At 43.3% G+C, this 23,085-nt stretch overlaps 1 protein-coding gene across 1 annotated transcript in view; it reads right to left on the bottom strand.

Moving 5' to 3' along the window:
- Nucleotides 1-21,060, bottom strand: part of ACSS2 (acyl-CoA synthetase short chain family member 2) — a 48,372-nt gene extending 27,312 nt beyond the window's left edge. The window contains exons 1-2 of the mRNA XM_062204081.1: nt 20,804-21,060; nt 15,671-15,866 (exon numbers count right to left, since the gene is read on the bottom strand). Coding sequence (XP_062060065.1) covers nt 15,671-15,866; nt 20,804-20,993 — 386 coding nt within the window. The 5' untranslated portion in view covers nt 20,994-21,060. The remainder of the gene's footprint in view (nt 1-15,670; nt 15,867-20,803) is intronic.
- Nucleotides 21,061-23,085: the final 2,025 nt, after the last annotated feature.

Below are 23,085 nucleotides of genomic sequence, written 5' to 3'. Positions count from 1 at the left end.
AAAAATCTTGCCCACCAGTTAGTGAGTTCCATGAGAACAAGGACTAGATTTCTCTTATTTATTGTTAAATACCAAGCACTCAGTATAGTGCCTGACATGTATCTATAAAAATCTATAAACATTTTCAAGCCTGCTTCTAGAGTCTAGTGGATTACCATCTATGGGGCATAGCTGTCCACACAAATAAAATTATATTTCTGTCAGTTTGTTCATATCATGTGAAAACTAGAGACATTTTCACCAAATCTGGATGTCACACTTGGGATTCTCTAACTTACTATATGTGGCAGTTTAAAGAAGTCAGCTGAAACTGACGTTCAACAAGAGTCCTGTGTGAGTGTTCATTTGGGTAGATTTCCATGTATCAAAATAGCATGGTCAAAACGAAACAAACACTGGTTTCAAAAATGAGCCTCTAGTCAAAGATCACCCTCAGAAATGGAGGTGTTGATGTGCTATAGAGATGTTTCCTTGAATGGGCAACTCTATGTAATGTGTTCCAGGCTGAATAGCTTCAGGGTCTTATTTATTTTGCATAAATACAATAATAATTCTCCCTTTTAGTAAATAAGCAGACCTTAGAGCCTTAGATGAGGGCTGTTCTTAAAACCTTACATCCCAAAAAAAGAGATTAAAAGTTAACATCTGGGCCGGCGCCGTGGCTCAATAGGCTAATCCTCCGCCTGTGGCACCGGCACACCGGTTTCTAGTCCCGGTCGGGGCGCCAGATTCTGTCCCGGTTGCCCCTCTTCCAGGCCAGCTCTCTGCTGTGGCCCGGGAGTGCAGTGGAGGATGGCCCAAGTGTTTGGCCTAGCAATTAAGACACTGGTTAGGATGCCCTTGTCCTACACTGGAGTGCCTGGGTTTGACTCCCAGTTCTGGATCCCAATTCCAGCTCCCTGATAATTTGAATCTTGGGAGGCAGTGGTGATGACTCAAATACTTGGGTTCCTGCTACCATCTGGTAGATTGGGATTGCATTTCTGGCTTCTGGCTTCAGCTCTGGCCCAACCCCAGCCCAGTCCCAAGGCCATTGCAGGCATTTGGACAATGAATGAGCTTCTCTCTCCAGCCAAAACAGAAAAAAAAAATAAACATTTTAAGAAATCTTTATAAAATTGAAAAAAGGCAACCATTTTGGTTTCTGTTGAAATATCCATGGAATTAAAACAAATCAATCACTTACATAAAATAAAATAGCAAGGAATTCAGTTTAACCTTAGGCTATATTTTGTTGACTGTAAGATTAAAAAGATAGAATGTATGCGAGGGCCATGAAAGTCAAATAAAGGCTGAAGGACTATTCTAAATTAAAGGAGACTAAAAAGACATTACAACTATACATCACATACGATTCGTTTGCTGGAATGTTTTGCTATAAAGAACATCATTGGAACCACTAGCAAAACTTCAGTGAAGTCTGAGGATTAGAAGGTAGTAAGATGTGAATACTGACTTTGTTATTTTGATAGTTAAGTTATGATTATACAGGAGAAAGTTTTCATTTGTTGGAAATACACACAAAAGTTTTTAGGAATCTACATTTTACTCTCAAATGATTCAGGAAAAAATTTGTATTGTATTTGCAGCTTTTCTATAAATTGAAGAATTATATAATTCTCATAGTAATAAGTATTTTCAGTGAGTTTTATTATCTTTTATTTCAGCCAATCCTTATGGTAACCTTTTTGAGACTGGCAGAACAAGATTTTCCATTGTCATTTAAAAGGTCAGGAAACTGAGGCACAAAAGGAGGCCTTCACTTGTCAAAGGTTCCAAAGTAACTTCTGCCTATAGAACTCCTTCCCCAGGCTACATTTTTTACTCTTTTCATGTACACATGATCGAGGAGGTGATTTTTCACAATGTAAAGCTGATATGTTATACTCCTACTTGAAACTTCAGTGGCTCCCTAAGCAGTTGTCAAAGCTGCAGTTTTATATTTCTGTATATGAAACAAAATCCTCATCAATTCCAGTGTATTCTCCATCTCAAATAATGGAAATTCCATTTTTGTTTTGCTCAAACAAACAAACAAAAAACCTTAGAGATATTCTTGACTCTAGTCTCTTAAATCATATATCCATACATCCCTATTGGCTTTGCCTTCAAAGTATGCAAAATCCAACCACTTTTCATGACCTCCACCATTATCTCCATTGTCATATCTTGCCTGAACTATTGTAAGTGTTGTTCCCCTTGCTGTTGCCCCTGCCTCTCAGAGCATATTTTCTTTTTGTTGTTGTTGTTTTAAAATATTTTTAAAATTCCTGCACCCCATGGGAGACCAGGAGAAGCACCTGGCTCCTGCCATCGGATCAGCGCCGTGTGCCGGCCGCAGCACGCCAGCCGCGGCGGCCATTGGAGGGCGAACCAACGGCAAAAAGGAAGACCTTTCTCTTTGTCTCTCTCTCACTGTCCACTCTGCCTGTCAAAAAAATAAAAATAAAAAAATAAAAAATATTTTAAAAATTTATTTGAAAGGCAGAGTTGCAGAGAGAGAGGAAGAGATAGAAACAGAAATAGATCCTTCATCCACTGGTTTACTACCCAAATGGCTGCAATGGTCAAGGCTAGGCCAGGCTAAAGCCAAAAGCCTGTAACTCTATCCAACTCTCCCATTTGGGTGGCAGGGACTCAAGTACTTGCATAATATTCTGCTGCTTTCCCAGACACATTAGCAAGGAGCTGGATTAGAAGTACAGTAGCTGGGACTTGAACTGGCACTCTGATATGGGATGCTGGTGTTGCAAGTGGCAGCTTAACCCACTGTGCCACAATGCTGGCCCCTTGGAGCCTATTCTCAAAGTAACATGCAGACTACATAGATATAGTATACACACACTCACACACATGCACACACATTCATATTCAGCAAAAAAAAAAAAAAAAAGTATAACAAATCGATGAATAAGCACATCTGAGCTAAGGTAAGGGTGCTACATCTTTGAGATTTGCACCTTAATGTCTTTGGCCTTATAAACTACAAACTATAATCAACATTTCCAAAACTGGCCCTAAACACTCCAGGTAAACTACTAGCTAGAAAGATAACAAATTGTCAAAAGCGCTGAAGCTGTGTAAGTAGAAGCATAGAGTCTGGAACAAGGAATATAAGTGTTCTCCTGTCCAGAACAAGTCATAACTGCTATAAGACCTTTGTCACATCACTTCCACTTTTTGAACCTCAAGTTCCTCATCTTTCAAGTGTTGTGAACTCTACTCAAGTTCAAAAATACAAGGGAACAAATAAATAAGTACAGCACAGGAGAAATTTAGCTTATTACTAGAATAAATAGAAATATGGGGTCAGTGCTGTGGCATGGTGGGTGAAGTTTCTGCCTACAGTGCCAGCATCCCAAATGGGCATCGGTTTGAGTCCTGGCTGCTCCACTTCTGATTCAGCTCTCTGCTATGGCCTGGGAAAGCAGTAGAAGATGGCCCAAGTCCTTGGGCCCCTGCACCTGCATGGGAGACCCAGAGGGAGCTCCTGGCTCCTGGCTTCAGATTGGTGCAGCTCCGGCAGTTGCAACTATCTGGGGAGTGAACCAGCAAATGAAACACCTCTCTCTCTCTCTCTCTCTCTCTCTCTCTCTCTCTAACTCTGCCTTTCAAATAAATAAATAAATATTAAAAAAAGAAAAATATTGGGTATAATGGGAGATTATAGATTGAGCTGTAAAATGTGGCCGTCAACAAGACTAATGTAATATTAGATGTGTAAGGTCAAAAAATGGCAAAAGGAAACCAGAGCTGGAATGTTTAATGAGAGACAGTAGACAACTAGAGTATTTCTAAAGACTAGCATGGATGATAAAGGGTTTGTTTAGGAAACCACATCATATGAGGAACCTGGGAATGTGGGTTCATTATTAACTTATCCATAAAACAAGAATACTGAGGCTGGCACTGCGGCTCACTAGGCTAATTCTCCGCCTGCCGTGCCTGTACCCCGGGTTCTAGTCCCGATTAGGGTGCCAGATTCTGTCCCAGTTGCTCCTCTTCCAGTCCAGCTCTCTGCTATAGCCCGGGAAGGCAGTGGAGGATGGCCCAAGTGCTTGGGCCCTGCACCTGCATGGGAGACCAGGAGGAAGCATCTGGCTCCTGGCTTCGGATCGGCGCAGCACGCCGGCCATAGCGGCCATTTGGGGGGTGAACCAACGGAAGAAAGACCTTTCTCTCTGTCTGTCTGTCTCTCTAACTCTGCCTGTAAAAAAAAAAAAAAAAAAAAAAAAAAAAAGAACACCGGACCAGATCAAGGGTTTTCAAACTGAGCTTTGTAAATCCCTGGAAGTCCTACAAGCATGCCTCACAGGGACCATAGTGACAGGATGGAGAAGCCAATAGAATGTGGCTCTGGACCTCCCAGCCATGCTTTAACCAGATCAGCTGTGCTCTTACCTATTTTAGGTATGAGGCTTTAGAGTAATGATATAAATAGCTAACACACTGTTGGCCAAGTGCTAAATCCTGTACACAGATATTACATTTGCTTCTCTCAGTAATGTATACTGTAGGAACTGTTATAATTTCCATTTTTAAAGATTTTTTAAAAATTTATTTGAAAGGGAGAGGAGAGGGAGAGAGAGAGAGAGAGAGGTCACTCTTCCATCTACTGGTTCACTCCCCAAATGGCTGCAACAGTTAGAGATAGGCCAGACCAAAGCCAGGAGCTTCATCCAGGTCTCCCACATGGGTACAAGGGCCCAAGGACTTGGGCCATTTTCTACTGCTTTCCCAGGCATTAGCAGGGAGCTAGACTGAAAGTAGAGCAGCCAAGTCTTGAACCAGAGCCCATATGGGATGCTGGCATCACAGGTAGAGGTTTAACCAGTTACACCACACTATCCCCTGATTTCCATTTTACAAATGGAAAAACTGAGGGGTCAAGAGATGCAGTAGTTTTCCCAACTAGTAAGTGTTAGAATAGGGATAGAATCAGAATGATAACCTATGGGAATAATTGTGAGTGGGGATATTGAAACTACATATCCTGATTTGTATGGGAAGTAAACCAATCTAGGGACTAAATCTGAGAGGCTCAAATTCCTAGACAGAGGTTCAACTTGTCAGATGCTAGGGATCATAATCAGTGCCCAATCCCTCCCAAATCTAATCCTGGAGAGAATGAAGGCTCATCCTCAACTCCAGGCCTTCTATATTTACTACTGTAAGTGTAAGGCTGCCAAGATGAACTCATGTTCCCACCCACTCTCTTCAAAGGACAAGAGACCAGTTCTGGGTTCCTCCTCTTCCCTCAAGCTCTCCCAGCTGCTTCATCAATGCACAGAAATTTCGATAGTCAATTCCAGGGGTAACTTAAGCAAGACAGTTTATAGATGGGGAAAAGGAAGACTCAGCAAAGGACAATAACTAAAGCCAATTTCCTCATTAAACGTTTACTGGATACACTGATACAAGAAGTCAGTCTGGGCACAAGCTCAGATAGCTGACCTGAAAGCTCAGGATACTGAAATAGGCCTCGAGACAGAGTTTATAGAATAGGCAACTTATTCCCAAAAATGTGACTTAGAAAGCACAGCCTACTTGTTTCATTTTCATCACTTTGGGGAGGGGTTCTCTAAAGTGTCAAAGGTCATGAAACTTGGAGAGAAGAGAAAGAAGGAGATTAGAGTTCCAACACGAAATCGACCAGTCATGCTCCATAACCTGCCTAGCTGATTCAGGTGGAGAAAGACTGTTCCCAGCAAGGTGTTTCCCACACATTTCCCATTAGCTTCAGGTGTTTATGCTGCCAGCCACAAACTACCTCCAGGCAAAAGGAGAAGACTGCTTTACCAGCCCCGTCCCCCAAACCTCCTAAAGTCCTCCATTTTCTTACCAACTCAGCAGAAAGCCAGCCTACCTACTAAATCACCATAAAGTCATCATGGGTTGCAACAGAACTTCTAAAAACTACTTTCTCCTCAGAAATAATCATAGAATCTGGGAAGATCAGAGCTAGAAGGGACCTTGCAGACTATCTGTAATTCACCTTCCACCTCTCTCACAAATGGGAGGTTCAAAGAGAGGAACCGATCTGAGGTCATCTTCTTGCTCAAATGAGTGTCTTTCTTTACCAAGTAGATTTTACCCAGTAGAAACACTGTTGTGAAAAAAATGAAGATGCAGATTGAGGGCAAAAATGTTTTTCCTTCTCCATGTCATTGAATAAACTCCTGAAGATGGATCTAGATAACTTAGAGTCCTTGGATGTGAATGACATGACAACATACTCTAGGACTCTGTAATTCCATGGCATCCTGACAAATCCTTCTCTTATCAAAACATGGGCTTGTCTCACTTTCCCAACCCATGCCCACCCTCTCAGATGGACACACTCACACATCCTCCCCCAAGGACCTAGAGATTTCCAAATATATCCTAGAGTTCATAGTTAGGAGCAGACATGGATCCTGAGAGCAGTTTCTGTTCTAAAGTCACTCCTAAAGCCAACTGTGTCTCAGAAACTCCAGCTTCTAAAGAAGGATTGAAATATAATGAGAATCTATTTCAACTGAGGATGATTTCAGCTGAGGTTGAGAGTTGAGGTAGCTCAAAGATGATGACAGCCACAGGTAAGCCAAAGCAAACACTGGAAGGAATGGACTACATCAAATTTGTCGGGCTTTGGTGACTGGGGACATGGAATAATCCAGATATTGATTGCTAGTATAAATTATCAGATTATCAGCCATCAAACACTCTCTCCCACAAGCCCTTTAGCTAATCCCCCAGACCCTTTACTGTCTCCACAATGTCCCTTCAACCTAGCCAACTCCCACTCCTTCGTCTACCTCTAATATTCATCACTATCTACTATTCCAATACTTTGTCACTGGTCATCTCACACACATACACTAACCCCTGCACTCCCACCTCCCACACTAGTGGGAAGACAGTAACAAGCAAGAGAGGTTGGAACCAAAATGTGGGTTTGGAGGGCAAATCCAGTGCTTAGAATAGATAAACAGGGGCCGGCACCGTGGTTCACTTGGTTAATCCTCCATCTGTGGCACTGGCATCCCCTATAGGCGCCAGGTTCTAGTCCTGGTTGCTTGCTCCTCTTCCAGTCCAGCTCTCTGCTGTGGCCTGGGAAGGCAGTGGAGGATGGCCCAAGTGCTTGGGCCCTGCACCCGCATGGGAGACCAGCAGGGAGCACCTGGCTCCTGGCTTTGGATCGGCACAGTGCACCGGCCATAGTGGCCATTTGGGGGGTGATCCAACAGAAGTTAGACCTTTCTCTCTGTCTCTCTCATCTCTCTCACTGTCTAACTCTATCTGTCAAATAAATTTAAAAAAAAATAGATGAACAAGTGTCTTTGAAGAAGGTAAAGTGTATAGACCAAGAGAATCCTTGACTCTTTCCTCTCATTTTCCTCTCTGTCTGCCAACCATCTACACACCCACTTACGTATGCTGATTTCTTCTCTTAAATTACTCTAAAATTTTATCTTTCCATTCCATTCCTATCAGTGGCATCTCAATTCAGGGATATCTTCTCTAAATAACAAAGTCTCAGTTTTCTGGCTTCATACTCCCACTTCCATATGTATCAGATTCATCTTCTTAAATATAACTGTGACCACATCATTCCTCTACATGAAATCCTTTCATAGATCTCTAAAAATAGTCAAGATTTCCCACACCTGGACCTCATTCACTGTTGAGGACAGCCTTGACTTCTCTTTCTCTCACTCCCCACATGCAATCCAAGTCACCAAATTCCATGAACTCTTCAATCCAGATATATTCAGATGTTGATTACTTCTAACAGCTATTACTCTGGTCTAAACAACTTCACAACCACTACTCTGGTCTAAACACCATCCCCTCTCCCCTAACTTCCTACAATAGCCTCCACTGGTCTCTCTGCTCCTACCTTTGGCTTTTACAATCTGTTCTCAAGACAAAGTCAGATCCTAATATAAGCCAAATCACTGTCATGTGTATACTCAAAATTGCCTAATTGTTTTCCACTTCATTATAAATAAAAGCCAACAATCCATGTTGACTTTCAATATTCTACATGATCTAGCATGCTGGTAACTTCAATACTGCTCTCTCCCTCTTTCCCTCTCTCATTCACACTGCTTCAGCTACATTAACTTCCTAGCTAGTCTTGAGACATACCAAGCAGCAGCACATTTGCTCTTCTGTCTGGAACATTTCCCCTCCCTACTCCAACTAGTGACATGGTACACGGCATCATTCCCTTCAGATCTCTGCTCAAATGTCATCTTTTTTGGAGGATTCTTCCCTTACCAATCCCCAATTCTGCATCATTAGTATTACCTTTGCCCTTATTCCACTCAGGTTTTTTTTTTTTCCCTTATGGCACTTATCTCTAACCACCTAGCATATATGAATGGGTTGTTTTTTTATTGTCCATCTCTTCAAGCGGGGCTGTAACCTCCATGAGGGCTGCGATTTTGTTTTGTTCAGAATAGTGTCTAACATATACTAAGTTCTCAATAAGTACTTACTGAATGAAAACAATTGTTCCTGCACAATCTTTTACTTCAAATAGACTTGATCTTCTCACTATCCCAATATAATAATAATGGCAGCTAATATTAAGTTCTTCCAGTGTCCCAGGTATTGAACACATGTGTGTTATTTTATTCAATTTTACTTAATTGAAAAATCCATAAGGATAAAGTTATTTTTATCCCTATTTTACAACTAAGAAAACTGAGGCTCAAAGAGATTGAGTAACTTGTCCAAGATTAAACAGCTAGTTAGTGGCAGAAATAGGACTCAAACTAGGTTAATCTCAATCAAAACCCATTTTTCTGATCTTCATTATACTGCCTTATTAGTACTTTCTCCTTTTTGTTAAAAAATGTTTAACTTAATTAATTAATTAATTTGAAAGGCAGAGCAACAGAGAGAGAGAGAGAGAGAGGTAGAGACAAAGATCTTCCACACACTGGTTCACTAACCCAAATGGCCACAACATCCATGGTTGGGCCAGGCCAAACCCAGGAGCCGGAAACTCCATCAGGTTTTCCCACAAAGGTGGTAGAAACTTAAATACCTGAGCCATCATCTGCTGCTTCCCAGGTGCATTAGCAGAGATCTGGGTCAGAAGAAAAGTAGCCAGGACTCAAACTAGCACTCCAATATGGGATGTGAATGTGGCAAGTGGAAGCTTAACTCACTGCACCACAATGGTAGCCCAACGCTTTCTCCTTTCTGTGAACTATTTGTGTAAGTGGCTCTTTGCAGTTTGACCAATAATTGCTTTCAGATTATTTTATCTAGGCCCATTTTATCTTGCCAAACACAATGTAAACTCCAGGAAACCAGGATCTGAGATATTTAAAACAGATAACACTGTTCATCTGGTAATTTTCTTGTTAAAGATTTATTTATTTATTTGAAAGTCAGAGTTACAAAAGAGAGGGACACACACACACACAGATATCTTCCATCTGCTGGTTCACTCCCTGAATAGCCTTAACGGCCAGGGCTGGGCTAGGCCAGGCCAAAACCAGGAGCCAGGAGTTTCATCTGGATCTCCCACATCAGTGCAGGGGCACAAGCACTTGAGCCATGTTCTGCTGCTTTCCCAGGCACATTAGCAGGGAGCTTGATTAGAGCAGCAGGAACTAGAACCGGCACCCATATGGGATGCTGGTGCTGCGTATTGTGGTTTAACTTGCTGTGCCACAGCACTGGTCCCTCATCTGATGATTCTAAGAAATTGATTTTCTCTTTCATCTGTCATAGTCAAGTGTTGGATTAATAGAGTAACGAGGCAGTATCATGTGAAGAAGAGAATAGTTGACTAGGGGGCAGGTTTTGTGGCACAGCAGATTAAGCTGCCACTTAGGATGCCCACATTCTGTCACGAAGGGCCTGAGATGGAGTCTGGCCTACTGTTTCTGATCCGGCTTCTCACTAATGCACCTGCTGAAGGCCGCATGTGATGGCTCAAGTACTTAGGTCCCTGCCACACACCTAGGAGACCAGGATGAAGTTTCTGTCTCCTGGCTTAATTTTGGCCCAGCCCTGGCTGTTGCAGGCATTAGGGGAATGAAGCAAATATGAAGCAACATTTGAAAGTGAGGCAATATATGTAAGCTATCTCTTAGGGCCAATATGTGGCATAGCAGGTTAAGCTGCTGCCTGCAATGCTGGCATCCCAGTATGGGTGCCAGTTCAAGTCCTGGTTGCTCCACTTCCAATCCAGCTATCTGCTGATATGCCTAGGAAAGTAGCAGAAGATGGCCCAAGTGCTGGGGCCTCTGCACCATGTGGGAAAACTTGGATGAAGCTCCTGGCTCCTGACTTGAGTCTGGCACAGTCCCAGCCATTGTGACCATTTGGAGAGTGAACCAACAGATGAAGATCTCTCTCTCTCTCTCTCTCTCTCTCTCTCTCTCTCTCCCCCTCCCTCTCTCTCCCTCCCTCTCTCTCTCTCTCTCTTATTTTTGATCTGTAACTCTGCCTTTCAAATAAATTAAATTTGAAAAAGATCTCTCTTTCTGTCTTCTGTCCCTCCACTTTTTAAATAAAGAAAATAAATTTTAAAAAGAATAGTTGACTAGGGGGCCAGCACTGTGGCACAGCGGGTTAAAGCCTTGGCCTGAAGCACTGGCATTCTATATGGACGCCGGTTCTAGTCCTGGCTGCTCCTCTTCCAATCCAGCTCTCTGCTATGGCCTGGGAAAGCAGTAGAAGATGGCCCAAGTCCTTGTGCCCCTGCACCCGTGTGGGAGACCTGGAAGAAGCTCCTGGATCCTGGTTTCGGATCGGCACATCTCCACCGGGTTGCTGCCATCTGGGAAGTGAACCAGTGGATGGAAGACCTCTCTGTCTCTACCTCTCTCTGTAACTCTGTCTTTCAAATAAATAAAATAAATCTTAAAAAAAGAAAAAAGAATAGTTGACTAGGAGTGAGGATATCTGGAGATAAGTCTCAGTTCTTTTTTTTAATATTTAAATATTTATTTTATTTGAAAGTCAGAGTTACAGAGAGAGGAGAGGCAGAGAGAGAGAGAGAGAGAGAGAGAGAATGTCTTCCATCTGCTGCTTCTCTCCCTAATTGGCTGCAACAGTCTGAACTGGGCCGATCTGAATCCAGGAGCCAGGAGCCTCCTCCAGGTCTCCCATGCAGGTGCAGGGGCCCAAGGACTTGGGCCATCTTCTACTGCTTCCCTAGGCCATAGCAAAGAGCTGGATTGGAAGTGTAGCAGCCAGGACTCAAACCGGCACCCTTATGGGATGCCAGCATGGTAGGTTTTACTCACTATGCCACAGCACTGGCCCCTCAGTTCTGTCTCTAAACAGATATATGGTCCTTGAGCAAGTCGCTTAGCCTCTCTTGTCTTAATCTACCCATCTAAAGAGAATTGGCCTAGATGAACTCTCTAACAGTCATTTTAAGTTCTAAAAATACTATTATTCCATGAACATTCATAACATGTTAAACCAAAAGTAAGGCCAAATTCCAATATGGAATTTTATCCAATATGGTTCAATTTTGGATAGTGAAGTACTTTCCTAAGAGAATTATTTCTTTTGTAGATCATTTCAGTGTATGTACTGAAATGTCCCAAAAGAATAGCTGCTAATGCCACTACAGCTATCTAAATGACACAGTTTAAGTCAAAAAGAAAGCCATACTATGGTTGTATAAGATGTCATTTTTTAAAACGTCCATTTCTGGAGGGAGGAAGCAAGGGTGGAAAGTATCATTATGTGCTTAAAATCATATATATGAGATACATGAAATCTGTTCTCTATATAAATTTTTTTAAAAAAAGAAAGAAAAAATCAAGTTCCAAGAGGAAGGGCATTTCCTTTTTGGGAAAAAAGCAGACTTAAGAGAATACATTATATGGTAGAGTTAGAAAATATTGAGGGGGGCAGCGCTGTGGCACAGTGGGTTAAAGACTACATCTGGCCCCGGCTCAGCTGTTGTGAGCAGCTGGGGAAGGAGCCAGAGGAGAGGAGCTAACACACACTCTCTCTCTCTCTCTGCCTCGAAAATTAAAAAAGAAAATACTATCATGGTTCACTGATCCAGCATGATAATAACCCAAGCTTCGGGGCCAGCACTGTGGCATAGTGGGTGGAGCCACCACCTGCAGTACAGGCATCCTATATGGACACTGGTTCGAGTCCGGGCTGCTCCACTTCCAATTCAGCTCTCTGCTATGGTCTGGGAAAGCAGTAGAGGATGGCCCAATTTTTTGGGCCCCTGCACCCACATGAGAGACCCAGAGGAGGCTCCTGGCTCCTGACTTCAGATCAGCTCAGCTCTAACCATTGTGGCTATTTGGGGAGTGAACCAGTGGATGGAAGACCTCTCTCTGTCTCTACTTCTGTAACTCTATCTTTCAAAATAAAATAAAATAAATCTTTAAGAAAAAGAAAATATCGGCCGGTGCCGCGGCTCAATAGGCTAATCCTCCGCCTAGCGGCGCCGGCACACCAGGTTCTAGTCCCGGTCGGGGCGCTGGATTCTATCCCGGTTGCCCCTCTTCCAGGCCAGCTCTCTGCTGTGGCCATGGAGTGCAGTAGAGGATGGCCCAAGTGCTTGGGCCCTGCACCCCATGGGAGACCAGGATAAGCACCTGGCTCCTGCCATTGGATCAGCGCGCCGGCCATGGCGGCCATTGGAGGGTGAACCAACGGCAAAAGGAAGACCTTTCTCTCTGTCTCTCTCTCTCTTACTGTCCACTCTGCCTGTCAAAAAGAAAAGAAAAGAAAAGAAAAAAAAAAATCGAGTATATGATAAAGAAGTTTCAAAGCAAACAAAAATCTGCTCAAAAGAAAACAAAAATCTGCATATAAGGAAATGCAACCATAATACACTACTTTTATGTAAACTGATTTTTAAATTAACTAAGGAACAATTATAATTGAGGGAGGTAAATTGAAGGCATGTGTGAGAACTAAATTCTCATCTACCACAATAGGAAATCACTTCTTTCTTTGAAAAAGATGAAGAAATAGCAGTATAAGTATATTATTTGAAATATATTAAGGTAACAAAGAGAAGTGACCACATATCTGGCAAATTTACACTTTACTTTCTTATAACAAATGCAATTTCTTATAGTTTGCTTTACTATAAACATAAAATAATTAAATAATAATTGCTCATATGCTGCTTATCTCTCACCCTTCTTTCTACACCTGTATCCAAAACACCTAACACAAGGCTGAGCATCCAATATGTTTAAACAATTCTTGTTGAAGAAGTGATCAATGTAAAAATGGTATGAGAATGTCTTTTTATGAAGTTACAGACTTTTGCACTGGAAATTAATTTAGAGATTATTTAATCCAGTGACTCCCAAATTAGTGTTCCATGAAATACTGCTTCTTGAGATATTAACAACATACTATAAAATATGTTTGGGCCTCAAAGAAATTTGAGAAATAAAATATTAAACAAAATCAGTAAGATATCTCTACCGTAGGACTTAGAGACTTTCCTATGTTAACACATATTGGGAATACCACACAAAGGCGATATATTATGTAATGCTCCCCCACTTCATTCATTTCATGAATTAAGAAGCCCCTACTAGTGTCCCTTGTAATTAGGGGTTCCTTGAGCATTCTTTGAAAAACACAGATCTAATCTACTGTCATTTTACAGATGGAATAAGAAGGGTTCTCTAGGGCCTGTTCGGGGAAGGTGGTAGGGGAACCAGTGTCTCAAGAAAAATGGGCCTCAGGATTCTGCAGCAATATCCAACAATTGAAAAATTCTGGCCTGTGTTTTCTCAGCCTTTCACTAGGCACTTGAGTGCTTTCAAACCCAGGAACAAATTTAAACAGAAGGGCCAATGGCGTGGCCTAGTGAGTAAAGCCTCTGTAACCAGCATGCCATATGAATAGTCCTGGCTGCTCCACTTCCCAGCCAGCTCCCTGCTAATGGCCTGGGAAAAGCAAAGAAGATGGCCCAGGCACTTGGGGCCCTGCACCCATGTGGGAGACCCAGAAGAAGTTCCTGGCTCCTGGCTTTGGCCTGACCCAGCACTGGCCATTGTGGGCATCTGGCGAGTAGGCCAGCAGATAGAAGACCCTTCTCCCTTTCTCCCTGTTACTCTTTCGAAATAAATAGATAAATCTCAAAAAAAATTAACCACAAGCACTCTTTAACATATTTTAAAAGGTTTTCCAATCCTCAAAGAGCTTAGGAGGTAAGTGTAAGCATTGACTGGAGCTCAAGCATAAGCCTTAGAGCAGGAACTAAGAGTCTCACCAAACATAATAGGGAGTGAGTTTCAGTGGCAAAATAACCCCTGCATTGTGCAACAGTAATGTGATAGTAGACCACTCACATTTGTATAATGCTTTCTAATAAATAAATGCTTTTGCAATATCATTCCATTTTATTCTTATAAACATCTAGTGAAGAAAATCAAGGGAAGAGATACTATCCCCATTTTATGGGAGAAGAAACTGATCATCACACAGTGAAGTTAATGGCAGAGTAGGAATGCAAAACTAAATTTCCTGTCTCTCAGGTTAGGTCTTTTCTCAAAATATTATCACATAAACTGTGAAAATTTTGACTGTGTGCCAATTTAAGACTTCCATGAAGCATCCAGATATCTCAAATTGACTGACTAAAAAATGGATTTATTCTCAGACTGCTCATAGGTGGTGAGGCAGAAAAAATACCCTAATTTCTGAAATTGCAAAGTGCTACTTGGGTTCAGTATAGTAATACCTCCTGGAGACCTAAGTTGCAAGGAGGAGGGGGTTTTAGAAAGTTTTAGAGAGGGGTTTAGAAAGTTCCCACAGTGGAGTCACAGACTTAGGGTTGAATCCTGTCTCTACCACTTACTCATATTATGATTTTATTTGCTATTTAACATTTCAATGCTTCATTTCTTCACCTATGAAATGGAACTAAGAATATCTATTCTGCAACATTATTAAGAGGCCAAGGAAATAGAGGGGTGGTAGAGTGTCATGTTTATCTTAAGAATGTAAACTCTATAGTAACATCTGAGTTTGAACTTCAGCCCTGCTTCTCAGCTTTTTTGACTTTGAATAAATCCTTGCTTTAACTTCTCAGAATTTCAGTTTTCACATTTATAAAACAATGAAACAAATAGTGCTTTTGTAGTTGTATCAAATGAGATACTATTTAAGCACTTAAGCACAGTGTCTGGCACATAGCTCAATGAAAGGGAATGATAATGGTGCTTGATGGTGGTAAAAAAAAAAAAAATACCCAATTTCCTTTCAAAGCAAGAATGAGAAAGAATGCTACTTGGTCCTCATCTTCCATCCACCCACTTCCACCCTTACTCTCCAACCACAAGCCAAGAACAAGACTAGAAGCCAGGATACTTATTTGGCTTCGAATGTCAATTCTGTCACATACTAGTTATGTCATTTAACTTTCTTGAGGTATATTTTAGACATTAAGTTAATGATATTTTGCTTACTCTACTGGCTTGTATGTTTCAAATGAGCTAATGGCTTTTAAAGCACATTGTGAACTGTAAAACATTGTATTCAAGGATACTTCAAAATGTTCATGGGACAAGGGAGTTAAAAGATAAGTTCAGTTTGCTCCAAAAGTTTTTGAAAAAATGCATAATTTTTCATAATACGTATTTTCCATGGACTTTTTGAAGACTGCTCATAGATGCTTTTATCTGCTAGACAATAAGATAGAAATTTTTACCAGTAAAAAGCAACTTTATCTCCAAGTTTTTTCTCATAGATATTTCGATCCAATACATTGTAGCAGATGTTGGTAGTTGCTCCTTTCATCCACTCAATGAAGATTTTCCCTTTGGTCACATCAAAGTTGTACTGGAGAAATGGGCCAGGGCATGGGGTCTTCCAATAAAATTCCTTGGCAATGTCTCCCCAAAACTCTGCAACAGAAAGGGAAGCCCACACATCACTAAACTTCTCAGACATATTTATCCTCAGACTGTCTCCATCCTATGTACAGGACCACATTGCAACTTCCCTGCCCTCGGACCCACCACTAGTTCCCTCCTTTACCTGTCTAATTTTGTCATCTGCCCCTGTTGTAACCTGTCTTCTATTCCCAAGGCCTAAATCTTGACTCAAAAATTTCCTTCTTTCCCAAATTTTCTCTATTTTTTACCCTCTATTCAAATCACAGCCACACAGAACCTAGCACAATGCCTAGCACACAATAGAAAATCAATAAATTTATAGTGAAACAATTAGTAAAGGAAGAAATTCTTTACCCACAGAGCTTTTCATGATCATCTGTTTTTTCCCCCCTTGGTTTGTTCATTCTGTTTCAGTAGCAATTTATTGAGCTATTTATTCTCCTGCTACTGCTTGCACTAGGGTTACTCATTATGAGACAGATTTTGCTTTAAGGTCTTTATTATCTCATTTAGTCCTTACCACAATCCCAGGAGGTATGCATTATTTTCATTCTCATTTTATAGATTTAAATATCAAAGCTCAGAGAGGTTCAGTAACTTGTCCAAGTTTACCTGTGTTACTAAGTCAAGATTTGAACTTCCCTGAGGAAGGAACTTTTTTGCTAAAATCCAAAAAAATAAATAGGAATTGTTATTTTTTTTTTTTAATATTTTTTTTTTTGACAGGCAGAGTGGACAGTGAGAGAGAGAGAGACAGAGGTCTTCCTTTGAAGTTGGTTCACCCTCCAATGGCCGCCGCGGCCGCACCGCGCTGATCCAAAGGCAGGAGCCAGGTGCTTCTCCTGGTCTCCCATGGGGTGCAGGGCCCAAGGACTTGGGCCATCCTCCACTGCACTCCCTGGCCACAGCAGAGAGCTGGCCTGAAAGAGGGGCAACCGGGACAGAATCCGGCGCTCCGACCGGGACTAGAACCCTGTGTGCCAGCGCCACTAGGCAGAGGAGTAGCCTGTTGAGCCACGGCGCCGGCCTGGAATTGTTCTTTACAACCCTTACCCAAAAGTAGTATTAACAAATGCGATGAGAGGGAACCAAGGATATAAGTTAAGAGGAAATGCTTGAGACCAAAACACTGAAAATAAGGGAAAGAATAGCAGGAATTTATGTAGACGTGATACATGAACTGGGCAGATGATGCACTTCCTCTGTATGATAAGGAATCTGGTATTTATCCCAAGAGCAATGGAAAATCATTGAAGATTCTCAGCAAAACAGTGACATGATCAGATTTACATTCTTAAAATATCTGCCTTGTTACTTTAGCAAATCCAGAGATTTTAGGATATTCCAAGTACTAATCAGCAGTCAGAGGAGACTGAGACACTTAAAATAGTAACAATGGGAAGAATCTTAGAAATCATCACCCCCACGGGCCGGTGCTGTGGTGTAGCAGGTAAAGCCCCAGTCTGCAGTGCTGGCATCCTATATGGGTGCTGGTTCAAGTCCCGGCTGCCCCACTTCTGATCCAGCTCTCTGCTATGGCCTGGAAAAACAGTAGAAGATGGCCCAAGTCCTTGGGCTTCTGCACCCCTGTGGGAGACCTGGAAGAAGCTCCTGGCTCCTGACTTCAGATGGGCCCAGCTCTGGCTGTTGCGGCCATTTGGGGAGTGAACCAGCTGATAAAAGATCTCTCTCTCTCTTTCTCTCCCTCTCTCTCTCTCTCTGCCTCTGAATTCTGTAACTTTCAAATACATATATAAATCTTAAAGAAAAATGATCACCCCTTCAATTTGTAAGAAGCAAATTCATAGAGACTGAGTGATTTGTTCAAGGTTACCTGATTTTTATAATGTAATTGGAGACAGAACATTAGTATATAAATTTTTTTGCATGTACAAAACAGAATACACTTGAAAACTAAATTGCAGTTTATAACTTTGCAATCTATTAAAGAAATCCAAATTAAATCAACCCCAAAATACCATTGTACACTTATATAACTAGCAAAGATTTTTAGAAAATGATTAAACCCAATATCTGGTTAGCTCTGAGAAAACAGATAGTCTTACACAACAATGACACTGTAAGAAATCAGCACAATTTTACAAGATAGCAGGATAACGTCTATCAGGAACCATAAAAAATTTTATACCCTTTTATCTGCTAACTCAACTTTGGGGAAAATTCTCCAAGAAAATAATCCCAAAGGGGAAAATAGTGATTACTAAAGCGATGTTTATAGCAACACTATTTATAATAGTGAAACTGGAAACAACTCAAAAGTCCAACAATAACATACTGATGAAAATTAGTAATACAAAAAGTAATACAACAGAATACTAAATGGCAGTTAAAGAGAAAGTAAATGAGAATTGACTTTTAATGATGTCATTAATGTATCAAGGACTAGACTAACCTCATTTGATCTTTAAGACATCGTAGATCAATGAAGAATATATTAATTATCCTAATCTGACAGATGAGAAGACTGAAGTTCAGAAAGCAGAGAAAACTCTCCCAAGGACTACAAGGTTAGTAAAAAGAATACAGTTAAAAACATTTTTAAGTGATAAGAATAGACACATATTATATAAAATTATTTATGGACATTTATGTCCATCAACAAAGAATGAAGAAATTGAGTTTTATGCTCATTTCATTTTTCTTTTCTTTTCTTTTTCTTTTCTTTTCTTTCTTTCTTTCTTTCTTTCTTTCTTTCTTTCTTTCTTTCTTTATTTTTTGTAGAGGTGATGGGGTGGGTGGAGGAATTTAGATGTTTCATTGGTACATATTGCAAATACTGAAGTTCAAAAGGAAAAAAGATGAGTATAGACGGGGATGATCAGGGAAAGCTTTGTGGAATTAGAGGGGCAGAAGGAAATAACCAAAGGTAAGGAGGTGGGAAGGGACTTTTGTGTATCCAGGATATTAGGAAGAATGACTTATCTAGAATGAGGGGTATGGTAGAGAATAGTGGGGAATAAGGATGCCAGATACTTAGAGGCTTTGAAGAAAAACAGAATTTTATTTTGAAACTGGAATAAGGAACTATTGAAAGTTTTTGCAATGACATATGAAAGCAGTATTTCAAGAGTATCAATCTAGATAAATCTACTAGAAAGATTGAAGATGATGAAAATAAGAGAGAACAAATTAGGAGATTAAAGAACATAGGAATAGAAGAAAAGGCAAATCTAGAGACATTTTTAAGGAGTATTTGACAGAATTTGGTGAGAAGCGTAATGTGGGAATCGGGGAAAAGCAATAGCATTGGTTTTAGGAGTATAGGTTCTACAGTCAAGACGGCCTCGTTCAAGTCCCAACTCTACCACCCACTAGCTTTATGACCTTCTGCAAGTCAGTTAACCTCTCTAAGCTTCAGTTTCCACCTCTGAAAACGGAGATAACAGTTTCTACATCAAATCAAACTGGAATTGTGTTTAGCAAGCGGTAAGCAATCTATAACTTGATAAGATAAGTAGATACACCTTATTAGAGGAGAGGAGGATGAAAGAGATTTATGGTATGCAATAGAGCCATTGACACTGACAAGAATTAGAAAATTAGGGAGAAGAGCAGGTTTGGGAGGAAAAACTGGTAAATTCCCACCAGAGTCATGTTGAATATGGTATAACATCAGGGGATACCAATACAAAGCGTCTACAGTTTTAGGAAGTTGTCAGCAGAGCATAAGTGAGATGCTGGGTAGAAAGCCACTTACATAGGAGTTATCAAGGCAGTAACAGCTCACCCCTGGAAAAAAAGACAAACTCGTGACGGAGAAAGTATAGAGAGGAAAGAGTTGGGAAGAGGTCTGAGGACTCAAACCTGGACAGCGCCTGCAGCAACCACTCTACACTTGATCCAATCTTAGCCCGCACTGCTCAGTAATCACTCCATCCACATTGTCCTTTTTGTTATCAAACTAACCACCATCTACTGAATGCACACCAGGCACTCTACAATGCACACTTTACTTATTACCTATTGAGTCCTCATGCAATCTATGAGTCCAGTATTATTCCTATCTTACTGATGAAAAGGAATCTCAGGTTTCAAAATCAAAGGACCCCCCCCCCCGCAGTGAATGAGTGGCAGAGCTAAATGTAGGTTTTCCTGGATTTGATTCATTCTCCCTGCTTGACCCACCACCAAAATCACACTGTTCCCCTTGTACCCCTTCCCCAGGTTAAGGGCAAAGGCAGGGGATTTTCCTCACGTATTTTAAAAGGCATGCAACCATCTGTCACAATCTCTGAGTTATTACAATCCCAGCCCAAAATTAAAAAAAAAAAAAGCAAAAAAATAATCAGCTGGATGTTTTATGAGGTCATTAGTCTCATGGGTGACTTCCGTTGTGAGTTCTCCTATATTAAAAGTAGACGAGGGACCCCACCCCCAATTTTCAGGACTCCAAGATGGAGACCAGATCCGTTACAGTTCCTCAGCAGTTGAATTAGTTCACGGGTTAAAGGTCTCCGAAGGCGGTGGCTGGGCTGATGTGAAAGGAAGGCAAAGAAAACCCATCGGCGGCCCTGCTCCGTCCCCTAGAGCTCCCCTGTCGCCTCAGGAACTTCCCTCCCCTTTCCTTAAACTTTCGCTCCCCTCACGGAAACCCCCCTCCGCTCTCAAGGAACCCCGCATCCCCCCCCCACACAGAACCTCCATCTCCTCGTGGCAACCCACGTCTCCTCACGGAACCCCCGAGTCCCCAGGGAGCGCCCCAACTCCGAGGGAACCCTCATCTTCTCACGGAACCCTTCTCGTCAGAGGATCCCCATCTCCTCCTGGAACCCCTTCTCCGCCTCCTCAGAGAAATCCAATTCTTCCCTCACAGAGCCTCCATGCCCTCACGAACCCTCAGTTCCCAGGGGAGCCCCAGCACCCTCCAGGGAACGCCCGCGCCTCTCCTCACGGACGCCCCCAGGCCCGCCTGGGCCCGGCCTCACCCCGCGGCTCCTCCACGGAGCTCCGGTGCAGCTCGCGGTAGCGCTGCAGCGAGGGGACGTGTGCGGAGCGTCTGACCTCGGGCGGCGGAGACCAGCTCCGCACCCGATCCCCGGCTCCCGCTTCCTCCCGGCTCCCGCTCTCGCTGCGGCTCCCGCTGCCGCTCCGGCCCCGCTCCTCGGGAAGCCCCATCGCAAGTTCCAAGCCCCGTGGCCGCCTTTGCGAACGCCGCGAGTGCCCGGGCGCGGAAAACAAGCCGGCCTAGAGGCGGGGCCTCAGGAGAGGGGAGGGGCTTGGCGGGCGGAGGCGGGGCTTAGGCAGCAGATGTGGGCGGGGCCATGCTCTATCTGGGCGAGATAACAACGACGGAGATCTGGAAAAGGCGAGGGATGGGGCGGGGCTGAGCTGCCGGAAGGGGTGCGGCCATAAAGAGAAAGCAGAAGGGGTGGAGCCGAGAGTGACAGGAGAGAGGGTGGGACCGTGGAATGACATATGAGGGGCGGGGCCAGGCGTGACAGGCGAGGAGGTGGGCCCGTGGAGTGATGGGGTGTAGCCGGGGCTGGATGTGACAGGAGAGGAGGCAGGGCCATGGAGTGACCAGCTTGGGGTCTTGGAGTGACAGATGAGGGGTTGGGTCAGGGCGGAGCTCGAGCGAGAGAAGGCTGAGCCAACGAGAGGAGTCAGTTCAGGCCCACCGCGGAGCCGCCCCGCGGTCTGATTGCACAATCCTGTCACCCCACCGAGTTGGAAGCCAGGTGGAGCAGGGTCCCTTCCGGGTGACACCCTTCACCCTGGGTGCCCGCGCTCTAAGCAACACCCCCACTCGGCTCTCTGGAAAACCTGCCGCGACCTTGAGGGCAGCGCCCGGGCAAAGATCCTCTTTTACCAGTCCCGGGACCAGCTTAACTTTTCCCCCACCTCTGAGGACGTCTTGGATTTCCTCACCTCCACCAATTTTCACCCAGCTGTAAAGTACAAGAACTCATTGAGTGAGGACCTGGATGTTCCTTCAGGTCTTTGCTAATGAACCCACCTGCTCACCGCTCAGACGATGAACCCAGGAAGGGGAAGTAGCTTGCGAAAGGTTGCAGAGTAAACAAAGGTGAGGGCCAACCTAGGCTCCTTGGCTCCAGGTCTGCTTTTACCACTTCATCAGCTAAAGTTAAGGCTCATGAAATAGCAAAGTCTGTGCAAGCAGGAGGAATTATATACATTCTCTTTGCTTCTCAATCTCTATGCTCCACTAGGCACTCCCTCCCACCCACCATGATCTGGGCTGTTCCCTCCAATTTCCCTCTACCCACTGCCCCCGCCCTAATACCAGAAAATAGAAGCCAAGCAGGACCCTTCTTCTTCAACCTACACTCACCACAGAGACAGGCCCACCTCCACTCATCAGTACACAGATAGGCTGTTAAGTTTTTTAAGTTATCTATTTATTTAAAAGGCAGAGTTACAAAGAGAGAAGGAGAGAGAGAGAGAATCTTCCATTTGCTAGTTCACACTCCAAATGGCCGTAACAGCAAGGGCTGAGTCAAGCTAGCCCAAAGCTAGGAGCCAGGTGCTTCCTCCAGCTCTCCCATGTGGATACAGGGGCCCAGAGACTTGAGTCACCTTCTGCTGCTTTTCCAGGTGCACTATCAGGAAGCTGGATTGAAAGTAGAACAGCCAGGGCCGGCGCCACAACTCAATAGGCTAATCCTCCGCCTGCGGCGCCGGCACACCAGGTTCTAGTCCCGGTCGGGGCGCTGGAGTCTGTCCCAGTTGCTCCTCTTCCAGGCCAGCTCTCTGCTGTGGCCAGGGAGTGCAGTGGAGGATGGCCCAAGTGCTTGGGCCCTGCACCCCATGGGAGACCAGGAGAAGCACCTGGCTCCTGGCTTCGGATCAGTGCGGTGCGCTGGCCACAGCGGCCATTGGAGGGTGAACCAATGGCAAAGGAAGACCTTTCTCTCTGTCTCTCTCTCTCTCTCTCACTGTCCACTCTTCCTGTCAAAAAAAAAAAAAAAAAGGTAGGACAGCCGGGACTTGAACTGGCACCCATAAGGGATGCTGGCTTGGCAGGTGGCAGCTTCACCTGTTAAACCACAATGCCAGCCCCAAGAAGGATCCTTAAATAACTAACTGAGATTCTGAGGCCTGAAGCAGGCAGCCCCTGTCTATGAAGTCTGCACAAAACTTGTGATCTCATCCCAGCCTCTCTTCCCATTTGCCTCTCTGTCGTACTTCTAGCTGACCATAAGCCCAGAAAACCCTAAGCACTGAGGAAAGCTCCCCTGATGTTCCG

The sequence above is a fragment of the Lepus europaeus genome, chromosome 10 (assembly GCF_033115175.1).
Source record: "Lepus europaeus isolate LE1 chromosome 10, mLepTim1.pri, whole genome shotgun sequence".
NCBI lineage: Eukaryota > Metazoa > Chordata > Mammalia > Lagomorpha > Leporidae > Lepus > Lepus europaeus.
This window is presented reverse-complemented; position numbering and strand designations above follow the sequence as displayed.